Genomic DNA, 14,770 nt, shown 5'->3' with positions numbered 1-14,770 from the left:
CAGGAGCTGTCGGAAGGAGTACCAAAGCAAATAGCTTCACTCAGGAGCTGTCGGAAGGAGTACCAAAGCAAATAGCTTCACTCAGGAGCTGTCGGAAGGAGTACCAAAGCAAATAGCTTCACTCAGGAGCTGTCGGAAGGAGTACCAAAGCACATAGCTTCACTCAGGAGCTGTCGGAAGGAGTACCAAAGCAAATAGCTTCACTCGGGAGCTGTCGGAAGGAGTACCAAAGCAAATAGCTTCACTCAGGAGCTGTCGGAACTAGTACCAAAGCAAATAGCTTCACTCAGGAGCTGTCGGAAGGAGTACCAAAGCAAATAGCTTCACTCGGGAGCTGTCGGAAGGAGTACCAAAGCACATAGCTTCACTCAGGAGCTGTCGGAAGGAGTACCAAAGCACATAGCTTCACTCAGGAGCTGTCGGAAGGAGTACCAAAGCAAATAGCTTCACTCAGGAGCTGTCGGAAGGAGTACCAAAGCAAATAGCTTCACTCAGGAGCTGTCGGAAGGAGTACCAAAGCAAATAGCTTCACTCAGGAGCTGTCGGAAGGAGTACCAAAGCAAATAGCTTCACTCAGGAGCTGTCGGAAGGAGTACCAAAGCAAATAGCTTCACTCAGGAGCTGTCGGAAGGAGTACCAAAGCAAATAGCTTCACTCAGGAGCTGTCGGAAGGAGTACCAAAGCACATAGCTTCACTCAGGAGCTGTAGGAAGGAGTACCAAAGCACATAGCTTCACTCAGGAGCTGTCGGAAGGAGTACCAAAGCAAATAGCTTCACTCAGGAGCTGTCGGAAGGAGTACCAAAGCAAATAGCTTCACTCAGGAGCTGTCGGAAGGAGTACCAAAGCACATAGCTTCACTCAGGAGCTGTCGGAAGGAGTACCAAAGCAAATAGCTTCACTCAGGAGCTGTCGGAACTAGTACCAAAGCAAATAGCTTCACTCAGGAGCTGTCGGAAGGAGTACCAAAGAAAATAGCTTCACTCAGGAGCTGTCGGAAGGAGTACCAAAGCAAATAGCTTCACTCAGGAGCTGTCGGAACTAGTACCAAAGCACATAGCTTCACTCAGGAGCTGTCGGAAGGAGTACCAAAGCACATAGCTTCACTCAGGAGCTGTCGGAAGGAGTACCAAAGCACATAGCTTCACTCAGGAGCTGTCAAAACTAGTACCAAAGCACATAGCTTCACTCAGGAGCTGTCGGAAGGAGTACCAAAGCAAATAGCTTCACTCAGGAGCTGTCGGAAGGAGTACCAAAGCAAATAGCTTCACTCAGGAGCTGTCGGAAGGAGTACCAAAGCACATAGCTTCACTCAGGAGCTGTCGGAAGGAGTATAAAAGCAAGTAGCTTCACTCAGGAGCTGTCGGAACTAGTACCAAAGCAAATAGCTTCACTCAGGAGCTGTCGGAACTAGTACCAAAGCACATAGCTTCACTCGGGAGCAGTCGGAAGGAGTACCAAAGCAAATAGCTTCACTCGGGAGCTGTCGGAAGGAGTACCAAAGCAAATAGCTTCACTCAGGAGCTGTCGGAAGGAGTACCAAAGCAAATAGCTTCACTCAGGAGGTGTCGGAACTAGTACCAAAGCAAATAGCTTCACTCAGGAGCTGTCGGAAGGAGTACCAAAGCAAATAGCTTCACTCAGGAGCTGTCGGAACTAGTACCAAAGCAAATAGCTTCACTCGGGAGCTGTCGGAAGGAGTACCAAAGCAAATAGCTTCACTCAGGAGCTGTTGGAAGGAGTACCAAAGCAAATAGCTTCACTCGGGAGCTGTCGGAAGGAGTACCAAAGCAAATAGCTTCTCTCAGGAGCTGTCGGAACTAGTACCAAAGCAAATAGCTTCACTCAGGAGCTGTCGGAAGGAGTACCAAAGCAAATAGCTTCACTCGGGAGCTGTCGGAAGGAGTACCAAAGCAAATAGCTTCACTCGGGAGCTGTCGGAACTAGTACCAAAGCAAATAGCTTCACTCGGGAGCTGTCGGAAGGAGTACCAAAGCAAATAGCTTCACTCGGGAGCTGTCGGAAGGAGTACCAAAGCAAATAGCTTCACTCGGGAGCTGTCGGAAGGAGTACCAAAGCAAATAGCTTCACTCAGGAGCTGTCGGAAGGAGTACCAAAGCAAATAGCTTCACTCGGGAGCTGTCGGAAGGAGTACCAAAGCAAATAGCTTCACTCGGGAGCTGTCGGAAGGAGTACCAAAGCAAATAGCTTCACTCAGGAGCTGTCGGAAGGAGTACCAAAGCAAATAGCTTCACTCGGGAGCTGTCGGAAGGAGTACCAAAGCAAATAGCTTCACTCAGGAGCTGTCGGAACTAGTACCAAAGCAAATAGCTTCACTCAGGAGCTGTCGGAAGGAGTACCAAAGCAAATAGCTTCACTCAGGAGCTGTCGGAAGGAGTACCAAAGCAAATAGCTTCACTCAGGAGCTGTCGGAAGGAGTACCAAAGCAAATAGCTTCACTCAGGAGCTGTCCGAAGGAGTACCAAAGCAAATAGCTTCACTCAGGAGCTGTCGGAAGGAGTACCAAAGCAAATAGCTTCACTCAGGAGCTGTCGGAAGGAGTACCAAAGCAAATAGCTTCACTCAGGAGCTGTCGGAAGGAGTACCAAAGCAAATAGCTTCACTCGGGAGCTGTCGGAAGGAGTACCAAAGCAAATAGCTTCACTCAGGAGCTGTCGGAACTAGTACCAAAGCAAATAGCTTCACTCAGGAGCTGTCGGAAGGAGTACCAAAGCACATAGCTTCACTCAGGAGCTGTCGGAAGGAGTACCAAAGCAAATAGCTTCACTCAGGAGCTGTCGGAAGGAGTACCAAAGCAAATAGCTTCACTCAGGAGCTGTCGGAAGGAGTACCAAAGCAAATAGCTTCACTCAGGAGCTGTCGGAAGGAGTACCAAAGCAAATAGCTTCACTCAGGAGCTGTCGGAAGGAGTACCAAAGCAAATAGCTTCACTCAGGAGCTGTCGGAAGGAGTACCAAAGCAAATAGCTTCACTCAGGAGCTGTCGGAAGGAGTACCAAAGCAAATAGCTTCACTCAGGAGCTGTCGGAAGGAGTACCAAAGCACATAGCTTCACTCAGGAGCTGTAGGAAGGAGTACCAAAGCACATAGCTTCACTCAGGAGCTGTCGGAAGGAGTACCAAAGCAAATAGCTTCACTCAGGAGCTGTCGGAAGGAGTACCAAAGCAAATAGCTTCACTCAGGAGCTGTCGGAAGGAGTACCAAAGCACATAGCTTCACTCAGGAGCTGTCGGAAGGAGTACCAAAGCAAATAGCTTCACTCAGGAGCTGTCGGAACTAGTACCAAAGCAAATAGCTTCACTCAGGAGCTGTCGGAAGGAGTACCAAAGCAAATAGCTTCACTCAGGAGCTGTCGGAAGGAGTACCAAAGCAAATAGCTTCACTCAGGAGCTGTCGGAACTAGTACCAAAGCACATAGCTTCACTCAGGAGCTGTCGGAAGGAGTACCAAAGCACATAGCTTCACCACTCAGGAGCTGTCGGAAGGAGTACCAAAGCACATAGCTTCACTCAGGAGCTGTCGGAAGGAGTACCAAAGCACATAGCTTCACTCAGGAGCTGTCGGAAGGAGTACCAAAGCAAATAGCTTCACTCAGGAGCTGTCGGAACTAGTACCAAAGCACATAGCTTCACTCAGGAGCTGTCGGAAGGAGTACCAAAGCACATAGCTTCACTCAGGAGCTGTCGGAACTAGTACCAAAGCACATAGCTTCACTCAGGAGCTGTCGGAAGGAGTACCAAAGCAAATAGCTTCACTCAGGAGCTGTCGGAAGGAGTACCAAAGCACATAGCTTCACTCAGGAGCTGTCGGAAGGAGTACCAAAGCAAATAGCTTCACTCAGGAGCTGTCGGAAGGAGTACCAAAGCAAATAGCTTCACTCGGGAGCTGTCGGAAGGAGTACCAAAGCAAATAGCTTCTCTCAGGAGCTGTCAGAACTAGTACCAAAGCAAATAGCTTCACTCGGGAGCTGTCGGAAGGAGTACCAAAGCAAATAGCTTCACTCAGGAGCTGTCGGAACTAGTACCAAAGCAAATAGCTTCACTCGGGAGCTGTCGGAAGGAGTACCAAAGCAAATAGCTTCACTCGGGAGCTGTCGGAAGGAGTACCAAAGCAAATAGCTTCACTCGGGAGCTGTCGGAAGGAGTACCAAAGCAAATAGCTTCACTCAGGAGCTGTCGGAAGGAGTACCAAAGCAAATAGCTTCACTCGGGAGCTGTCGGAAGGAGTACCAAAGCAAATAGCTTCACTCGGGAGCTGTCGGAAGGAGTACCAAAGCAAATAGCTTCACTCAGGAGCTGTCGGAAGGAGTACCAAAGCAAATAGCTTCACTCGGGAGCTGTCGGAAGGAGTACCAAAGCAAATAGCTTCACTCAGGAGCTGTCGGAACTAGTACCAAAGCAAATAGCTTCACTCAGGAGCTGTCGGAAGGAGTACCAAAGCAAATAGCTTCACTCAGGAGCTGTCGGAAGGAGTACCAAAGCAAATAGCTTCACTCAGGAGCTGTCGGAAGGAGTACCAAAGCAAATAGCTTCACTCAGGAGCTGTCGGAAGGAGTACCAAAGCAAATAGCTTCACTCAGGAGCTGTCGGAAGGAGTACCAAAGCAAATAGCTTCACTCAGGAGCTGTCGGAAGGAGTACCAAAGCAAATAGCTTCACTCAGGAGCTGTCGGAAGGAGTACCAAAGCAAATAGCTTCACTCGGGAGCTGTCGGAAGGAGTACCAAAGCAAATAGCTTCACTCAGGAGCTGTCGGAACTAGTACCAAAGCAAATAGCTTCACTCAGGAGCTGTCGGAAGGAGTACCAAAGCAAATAGCTTCACTCGGGAGCTGTCGGAAGGAGTACCAAAGCACATAGCTTCACTCAGGAGCTGTCGGAAGGAGTACCAAAGCACATAGCTTCACTCAGGAGCTGTCGGAAGGAGTACCAAAGCAAATAGCTTCACTCAGGAGCTGTCGGAAGGAGTACCAAAGCAAATAGCTTCACTCAGGAGCTGTCGGAAGGAGTACCAAAGCAAATAGCTTCACTCAGGAGCTGTCGGAAGGAGTACCAAAGCAAATAGCTTCACTCAGGAGCTGTCGGAAGGAGTACCAAAGCAAATAGCTTCACTCAGGAGCTGTCGGAAGGAGTACCAAAGCAAATAGCTTCACTCAGGAGGTGTCGGAACTAGTACCAAAGCAAATAGCTTCACTCAGGAGCTGTCGGAAGGAGTACCAAAGCAAATAGCTTCACTCAGGAGCTGTCGGAACTAGTACCAAAGCAAATAGCTTCACTCGGGAGCTGTCGGAAGGAGTACCAAAGCAAATAGCTTCACTCAGGAGCTGTCGGAAGGAGTACCAAAGCAAATAGCTTCACTCGGGAGCTGTCGGAAGGAGTACTAAAGCAAATAGCTTCTCTCAGGAGCTGTCGGAACTAGTACCAAAGCAAATAGCTTCACTCAGGAGCTGTCGGAAGGAGTACCAAAGCAAATAGCTTCACTCGGGAGCTGTCGGAAGGAGTACCAAAGCAAATAGCTTCACTCGGGAGCTGTCGGAACTAGTACCAAAGCAAATAGCTTCACTCGGGAGCTGTCGGAAGGAGTACCAAAGCAAATAGCTTCACTCGGGAGCTGTCGGAAGGAGTACCAAAGCAAATAGCTTCACTCGGGAGCTGTCGGAAGGAGTACCAAAGCAAATAGCTTCACTCAGGAGCTGTCGGAAGGAGTACCAAAGCAAATAGCTTCACTCGGGAGCTGTCGGAAGGAGTACCAAAGCAAATAGCTTCACTCGGGAGCTGTCGGAAGGAGTACCAAAGCAAATAGCTTCACTCAGGAGCTGTCGGAAGGAGTACCAAAGCAAATAGCTTCACTCGGGAGCTGTCGGAAGGAGTACCAAAGCAAATAGCTTCACTCAGGAGCTGTCGGAACTAGTACCAAAGCAAATAGCTTCACTCAGGAGCTGTCGGAAGGAGTACCAAAGCAAATAGCTTCACTCAGGAGCTGTCGGAAGGAGTACCAAAGCAAATAGCTTCACTCAGGAGCTGTCGGAAGGAGTACCAAAGCAAATAGCTTCACTCAGGAGCTGTCGGAAGGAGTACCAAAGCAAATAGCTTCACTCAGGAGCTGTCGGAAGGAGGACCAAAGCAAATAGCTTCACTCAGGAGCTGTCGGAAGGAGTACCAAAGCAAATAGCTTCACTCAGGAGCTGTCGGAAGGAGTACCAAAGCAAATAGCTTCACTCGGGAGCTGTCGGAAGGAGTACCAAAGCAAATAGCTTCACTCAGGAGCTGTCGGAACTAGTACCAAAGCAAATAGCTTCACTCAGGAGCTGTCGGAAGGAGTACCAAAGCAAATAGCTTCACTCGGGAGCTGTCGGAAGGAGTACCAAAGCACATAGCTTCACTCAGGAGCTGTCGGAAGGAGTACCAAAGCACATAGCTTCACTCAGGAGCTGTCGGAAGGAGTACCAAAGCAAATAGCTTCACTCAGGAGCTGTCGGAAGGAGTACCAAAGCAAATAGCTTCACTCAGGAGCTGTCGGAAGGAGTACCAAAGCAAATAGCTTCACTCAGGAGCTGTCGGAAGGAGTACCAAAGCAAATAGCTTCACTCAGGAGCTGTCGGAAGGAGTACCAAAGCAAATAGCTTCACTCAGGAGCTGTCGGAAGGAGTACCAAAGCAAATAGCTTCACTCAGGAGCTGTCGGAAGGAGTACCAAAGCACATAGCTTCACTCAGGAGCTGTAGGAAGGAGTACCAAAGCACATAGCTTCACTCAGGAGCTGTCGGAAGGAGTACCAAAGCAAATAGCTTCACTCAGGAGCTGTCGGAAGGAGTACCAAAGCAAATAGCTTCACTCAGGAGCTGTCGGAAGGAGTACCAAAGCACATAGCTTCACTCAGGAGCTGTCGGAAGGAGTACCAAAGCAAATAGCTTCACTCAGGAGCTGTCGGAACTAGTACCAAAGCAAATAGCTTCACTCAGGAGCTGTCGGAAGGAGTACCAAAGCAAATAGCTTCACTCAGGAGCTGTCGGAAGGAGTACCAAAGCAAATAGCTTCACTCAGGAGCTGTCGGAACTAGTACCAAAGCACATAGCTTCACTCAGGAGCTGTCGGAAGGAGTACCAAAGCACATAGCTTCACTCAGGAGCTGTCGGAAGGAGTACCAAAGCACATAGCTTCACTCAGGAGCTGTCGGAAGGAGTACCAAAGCACATAGCTTCACTCAGGAGCTGTCGGAAGGAGTACCAAAGCAAATAGCTTCACTCAGGAGCTGTCGGAACTAGTACCAAAGCACATAGCTTCACTCAGGAGCTGTCGGAAGGAGTACCAAAGCACATAGCTTCACTCAGGAGCTGTCGGAAATAATACCAAAGCACATAGCTTCACTCAGGAGCTGTCGGAAGGAGTACCAAAGCACATAGCTTCACTCAGGAGCTGTCGGAAGGAGTACCAAAGCACATAGCTTCACTCAGGAGCTGTCGGAAGGAGTACCAAAGCAAATAGCTTCACTCGGGAGCTGTCGGAAGGAGTACCAAAGCACATAGCTTCACTCAGGAGCTGTCGGAAGGAGTACCAAAGCACATAGCTTCACTCAGGAGCTGTCGGAAGGAGTACCAAAGCACATAGCTTCACTCAGGAGCTGTCGGAAGGAGTACCAAAGCACATAGCTTCACTCAGGAGCTGTCGGAAGGAGTACCAAAGCAAATAGCTTCACTCAGGAGCTGTCGGAAGGAGTACCAAAGCACATAGCTTCACTCAGGAGCTGTCGGAACTAGTACCAAAGCAAATAGCTTCACTCAGGAGCTGTCGGAAGGAGTACCAAAGCACATAGCTTCACTCAGGAGCTGTCGGAACTAGTACCAAAGCACATAGCTTCACTCAGGAGCTGTCGGAAGGAGTACCAAAGCACATAGCTTCACTCAGGAGCTGTCGGAAGGAGTACCAAAGCACATAGCTTCACTCAGGAGCTGTCGGAAGGAGTACCAAAGCACATAGCTTCACTCAGGAGCTGTCGGAACTAGTACCAAAGCACATAGCTTCACTCAGGAGCTGTCGGAAGGAGTACCAAAGCACATAGCTTCACTCAGGAGCTGTCGGAACTAGTACCAAAGCACATAGCTTCACTCAGGAGCTGTCGGAAGGAGTACCAAAGAACATAGCTTCACTCAGGAGCTGTCGGAACTAGTACCAAAGCACATAGCTTCACTCAGGAGCTGTCGGAAGGAGTACCAAAGCAAATAGCTTCACTCAGGAGCTGTCGGAAGGAGTACCAAAGCACATAGCTTCACTCAGGAGCTGTCGGAAGGAGTACCAAAGCACATAGCTTCACTCAGGAGCTGTCGGAAGGAGTACCAAAGCACATAGCTTCACTCAGGAGCTGTCGGAACTAGTACCAAAGCACATAGCTTCACTCAGGAGCTGTCGGAAGGAGTACCAAAGCACATAGCTTCACTCAGGAGCTGTCGGAACTAGTACCAAAGCACATAGCTTCACTCAGGAGCTGTCGGAAGGAGTACCAAAGAACATAGCTTCACTCAGGAGCTGTCGGAACTAGTACCAAAGCACATAGCTTCACTCAGGAGCTGTCGGAAGGAGTACCAAAGCACATAGCTTCACTCAGGAGCTGTCGGAAGGAGTACCAAAGCACATAGCTTCACTCAGGAGCTGTCGGAACTAGTACCAAAGCACATAGCTTCACTCAGGAGCTGTCGGAACTAGTACCAAAGCACATAGCTTCACTCAGGAGCTGTCGGAAGGAGTACCAAAGCACATAGCTTCACTCAGGAGCTGTCGGAAGGAGTACCAAAGCACATAGCTTCACTCGGGAGCTGTCGGAAGGAGTACCAAAGCAAATAGCTTCACTCAGGAGCTGTCGGAACTAGTACCAAAGCAAATAGCTTCACTCAGGAGCTGTCGGAAGGAGTACCAAAGCACATAGCTTAACTCATGAGCTGTCGGAACTAGTACCAAAGCAAATAGCTTCACTCAGGAGCTGTCGGAAGGAGTACCAAAGCACATAGCTTCACTCGGGAGCTGTCGGAAGGAGTACCAAAGCAAATAGCTTCACTCGGGAGCTGTCGGAACTAGTACCAAAGCAAATAGCTTCACTAAGGAGCTGTCGGAAGGAGTACCAAAGCACATAGCTTCACTCATGAGCTGTCGGAAGGAGTACCAAAGCAAATAGCTTCACTCAGGAGCTGTCGGAAGGAGTACCAAAGCACATAGCTTCACTCAGGAGCTGTCGGAAGGAGTACCAAAGCACATAGCTTCACTCAGGAGCTGTCGGAAGGAGTACCAAAGCAAATAGCTTCACTCAGGAGCTGTCGGAAGGAGTACCAAAGCAAATAGCTTCACTCAGGAGCTGTCGGAAGGAGTACCAAAGCACATAGCTTCACTCAGGAGCTGTCGGAAGGAGTACCAAAGCAAATAGCTTCACTCAGGAGCTGTCGGAAGGAGTACCAAAGCAAATAGCTTCACTCAGGAGCTGTCGGAAGGAGTACCAAAGCACATAGCTTCACTCGGGAGCAGTCGGAAGGAGTACCAAAGCACATAGCTTCACTCTAGAGCTGTCGGAACTAGTACCAAAGCACATAGCTTCACTCATGATTTGTAAAGGTTTGAAAATGAGAGTAGCTTTTCCTAGAGGGTTATATCCCCACATTGATATCCTTGTACGAGACGTTTGAAACCCTAAGAGAGAGTTAAAGAAATAAAACATAATCTATAATCAATGCATAACTATGATTATATTTACATTGTTCGCAGTTGTCCTTCTTGATCCCAAACGCAATCTTGCTGATATCTTTTAAGGCTTGCGACAGATATAAAGTATCCCGAGGGTAGGTACAAAAACATAAAGCTTCTTGGGTGCAGTTGACAAACTCCCATCTTGTCCTAATAATACAAAAGCGATATCTTTTGTTTTGTTTAGTTGTATGAACACACACACACACACACACATGCTAGAGTCTGTTGACTGATTAGGTGGAGAATGTAAGTATGGGAATTATTAAAACAATTATGTTTCCTTGCCTTGAAGGTGTGCCTACGTTACAAAGAAATGAGTAACAAAATGTGAACTCAGGCAATAGTGCTCTAGTGTGAATACATTAAAACAAAATTATCAGCATTAAGTAAGATCAGCGTTAATGTTTTATAATTTTACAAGCACCAGTGACAGTGTAATAACGAAGTCAAAATTTGAAGCTATCAACGTATGTTGTGATTCCCAAACTGTTTGCACCCGAGGAGTAGGTATTTCCGAGACCCGTGTTAATGAACAAATGACCGCATAAAGTCCGATGGCACTGTGGCCAGACAATAACTTAATTTTGTCTACATGTAAGTAATGTTTAACAAAAAGAAAGGTAGATTGTAAAGCGTTGATTATTTAAAATTGGGATTCATTCCTTCCTTGTCAAACAAGTGGTTGCCTAAGTGCCTTTTTATGATGATATGAAACTAATTACACTAGAGGTTCATTTAAGACAATGCCATCCTGATAAAAAGATACAAGTTGGAAAAAGTTTAAGTCCAGAATAGACCCACACAATTTCTCCTCTACATCGTATAGAGAAGATGATGGATAGATGGTTGCCCTGGTTGCGCGGCTGGGGTTGGGGAGCTTTCTGGTTTTTGTGCGGAGGCGCGTGTTTGCTGGGGCCGAGGGAAGGCTTGTCAGATTGTTTTTCTGGCGCCGGAGGTTTCACCTTGAGATCAGAACGGGCGGTTGAGTACCTATCAGCAGCGGAAGCTATATCGTGAGGCGCGGTGGCTTGTTGTTCCCTTACATAGACTTTGACCTCTGGGGGCAAGCACTCCAACAGTTGCTCCGAGAGCACCAGGCTCGCTAGGCCGTCAAATGTCTCCGGCAGTTGGCTGAGGGCGTGCCACTTAGTAAGGTATTTGTCCAGCCGGTCGCACAGGTTTACGTAGGTCTCTCTGCGTTCGAGGCGTGACCCTCTGAACTTTTTGTGGTAGGCCTCGGCAGTCAGCTCGAATTGGATCAGTAGCGCCTGCTTGAGGGCTGCGTAATCTTCTCGCTGGCCGGAAGGAAGTTTGGAGTAAACTTCGTAGGCTTTGCTTCGGAGGCATTGGGATAGCCGGAAGCACCATTTCTCCTCTGGCAGACTGTAAAAGCGTGCTACTTCCTCAAAGCGGACAAGATAAACTTCGATGTTCTCTGTCTTGTCGTCGAAGTGCTCCATTGGCATTGTGACAGGTGGTGAAATGTGACATGTGTTTGGCGCGTTTAGTGTCTAGGGGATGATTATTTTTAAAGCTATCACACACCAACCTATCAGCATATGAATCGGGAGCAGATTGTCTTGTCGCGTTCACGGCCTATGCGGCCATGAAACCAAGGACTGCAGGTCCCTGATTAAATCCTCGCGACCAGTGAACTCTATCTGTGTGCATGATGTGCCCAACTCTGAGCCACACACCATAGCTGCAATAACCCACAGCTCTGATCAGCTGTCACCTCCAGCTAATGTTGAACAAGTTCTGGTCAATGGACAGATGGTTACCTGTCTCAACGACACAGGTTGCCAGGTGGAAGCCGTGGTGAAGGCCTCATTGGTGCGCCCTGGCGACTTCCTCGACAAGGTTGAATATCTCCAAATGGCGGACCTGGAAAGTCCCCCGAAGGCGTTCCGAAAGGCTAAAATTGATGTCGAATCAAGATATGTTAGGAATCGCATTGAGGCCGTTGTGATGGAAGCTCCAGCCTATGACCTCATTCTAGGGTGTAGTCACGTTTACTTAGGCACGCCCCCCTATCCGAGTGTCTCTGCTCCGGTGATAACGAGGGCTCAGGCTAAGGACCAAGAGGGCTGCCCCTCCGAAATCAACCCCACGCCCGGGGAGATGAGAAGTGCCCAACGACAAGACCCTTCGCTCCACAAGTGTTTCGAAATCCAGGAACGTCTAGGACAGTCAACTGAACCAGGCAACTTCTTTATCAAAGAAGGGCTCCTTTACCGACGAGGCAACGATCCGGACGCATCCAACCAACTAGTGGTCCCTGAGCGATTCCGAGATCAGGTCATGAGTACGGGCCACGCCTCATCCCTAAGCGCCCACCTGGGTCAGGACGCTACTCTTAGCAGAATCGAGGTCCACTACTACTGGCCTGGCATGCAGGCGGCCATTAAGCGATACGTGTCCTCATGCCCCCAATGTCAGAAGACTTCCCCGCGACATCGAGTGCTGCCGGTTCCGTTAGGGAGGACTCCGTTAATTGACACCCCTTTTAAGCGAGTGTCGGTCGACCTACTAGGTCCCTTGCCCCGCACAAAAAGGAGGAACGCCTACATCCTCTGCGTCATCTGTCAAGCCTCGCGATGGCCAGAAGCGGCCCCCCTGCCCAGCATCGATGCTAAACATGTGGCAGATGCTTTGTTCCCCATCTTCACGAGGATTGGGTTTCCAGAGGTAATTCTCACCGACAACGGTTCTCAGTTCACAGGGAAACTGATGAAAGAGGCCTACGCCCTGTTCAACTCAAAACACTTGCGCACGTCGGTCTATCATTCGCAGGCGAACGGGCTGGTCGAGCGGTTCAACCACACCCTGGTAACCATGCTCCGTCGCCTCACTGAAGGCAAGCCAGAGGAATGGGACGATTATCTCCCGGCTGTGCTGTTTGCGTACCGTGAAGTGCCCCAGGCCAGCCTAGGGTACTCCCCTTACCAAATCATTTTTGGGGCTCATCCTCGAGGGCCCTTAGAAATCCTCAAGCAAACATGGACCAAGGAACATGTCAAAGAGGAAGTCAAAACCGTGTCCAAATACGTCCAAGATCTTCAAGGGAGGTTACAAGAGATGAGGTCTATAGCTCGGGACAATCTCCTTAAGGCTCGTAGGAGGCAGGAACGGTATTATAACCAGAGAGCCAGAGAACGAGCTCTCAAAGTCGGAGATAAGGTGCTCCTGTTGTTGCCTAAGAGCACCAACAAACTCCAGCTCTGCTGGCAAGGTCCTTTCGAGGTGACTAAGAAGGTCTCCCCCACCAACTACGTAATCCGAACAAGGCGCAAGGAGAAGATGTACCATGTCAATCTCCTCAAGCTCTATGCGGAAAGGCCCTCGCCAGACTCCGCACAGAGCTTGATGGTGATTTCCGTGGCCGAAGAGGTGGAAGAGCCCAGGGAGCTGGTCGAGTATCCTCTCCTCCCCAAAGAGACATATCGGGACGTAAACATTTGCCCACAAATGGAGGACAGCCGCAAGGCGGAGGTCGAGTCCTTGATGGCCGAATTCCAAGATGTCCTCTCGGACAAACCTGGAAGGACCACGCTGGAACGGTTCTCGATGAAGCTCCTCAACGACGAACCGATAAGAGCCAAAGCCTATCCCCTGCCACATGCCAAGGCTGAAATAGTCAGGCAGGAGGTGGAGGAGCTATTAAAAGCTGGAATCATCGCGCCATCTTTATCGCCTTATAACGCACCACTGGTACTAGTCCGCAAACAGGATGGTGGCCACAGGATGTGCATAGATTTCAGGCGACTAAATGCGGTGGCTGAATTCCAAGCCGAGCCCCTCCCAGACCCCTCAACCATCTTTGCAAAGTTGGGTAACGCCCGGTACTTTAGTAAGTTTGACCTGAGCCGGGGGTACTACCAAATTGGACCCTGAGTGCCGCCCCATGCTAGCCTTCAGCACCCCCCAAGGCCATTACGAGTTTCAGACTGTCCCCTTCGGACTCAACAACTCTTCCAGTGTCTTCAACAGAATGATGAGGAAACTGCTGGCCCCGATCAGCAATCCAGGCATCCAGAATTTCATCGATGATATTCTGATAGCCACGGAAGACTGGGCAGAACACGTGAAGCTCATCTCGTCGCTCTTGAGCAGGCTTCGAGAGACCGGGCTCACGGCCAGGGCAAGTGTCTCATTGGATTCGATCGGCTTAGGTTCCTGGGCCACACTATTCAACTCAACCGGCTCCTACCCGATGAAGGGAAAGTGGCGCAGCTGCTCGAGGCCCCTCGTCCCATCAACAAGACGGGGGTTAGATCGTTCCTGGGAATGTGCGGGTACTATCAGAAGTTCATACCGAAGTTCAACTCCGTGGCGGCTCCGTTGTCGAATCTCACAAAAAAAAGTCAGCCCGACAAGATAATCTGGACTGAAGACTGCGAGGTAGCCTTTCAAACGCTTAAGAAGTGCCTCACGTCCACCCCTGTGCTGAAACTACCGGATCTCTCTCAAACCTTTGTGCTCAGGACTGACGCCAGCGGCTACGGCCTTGGGGCAGTTCTTATGCAGCCAGAGAAAGGTTCGGGCGACACACTCTTCCCAGTGGCATACGCCAGCCGTTAGCTTAACCAAGCGGAATCCAACTATGCGGCCATCGAGCTCGAGTGTCTAGCCCTAGTATGGGCAATCGAAAAGTTCCAGGCGTACCTCTATGGCAAACATTTCGTTCTCCAAACCGACCACAAGCCCTTGTCGTATTTATCATCCAGCAAACATCTAAATGCCCGGCTCATGAGGTGGTCGCTCCTCCTCCAACCGTACTCATTCCATATAGAGCACGTCCCAGGGAGCGAGAATTCCGCCCCCGACTTCCTCAGCCGCCACCCACTGCCAGATTCCACGGAGCTCGATCTCGCCCAATCTACTCTCCCAAGCAACCCCAAATGTTTCACCCAGGTGGCTACATAATCCGGGACGGAAAGTAGACCACGGACAGACTTTGACAGTCTCTCCCCCTGGCATGAAAACCTTTTATTTTTCCAGATTTTTTTTTCTAATGCTGTGATAAC

At 49.6% G+C, this 14,770-nt stretch overlaps 1 protein-coding gene across 5 annotated transcripts in view; it reads right to left on the bottom strand.

Annotated features, from left to right (window-relative positions):
• LOC106076176 (uncharacterized) overlaps positions 1-14,770 on the bottom strand; it is a 161,797-nt gene that overhangs the window by 113,610 nt on the left and 33,417 nt on the right. For all 5 annotated transcript variants that reach the window (XR_008780024.1, XM_056043124.1, XM_056043121.1 and 2 more), the window contains exon 4: positions 9,751-9,890. Coding sequence is in view for 4 of the 5 variants with exons in the window: in XM_056043124.1 (XP_055899099.1) it covers positions 9,751-9,890 (140 nt within the window). In the remaining variant the exon portion in view is untranslated. The remainder of the gene's footprint in view (positions 1-9,750; positions 9,891-14,770) is intronic.

This window comes from Biomphalaria glabrata, chromosome 10 (genome assembly GCF_947242115.1).
Source record: "Biomphalaria glabrata chromosome 10, xgBioGlab47.1, whole genome shotgun sequence".
Classification (NCBI taxonomy): Eukaryota; Metazoa; Mollusca; class Gastropoda; family Planorbidae; genus Biomphalaria; species Biomphalaria glabrata.
Note: the sequence above shows the minus strand (reverse complement) of the source record. Positions and strands in the feature narration are given on the sequence as shown.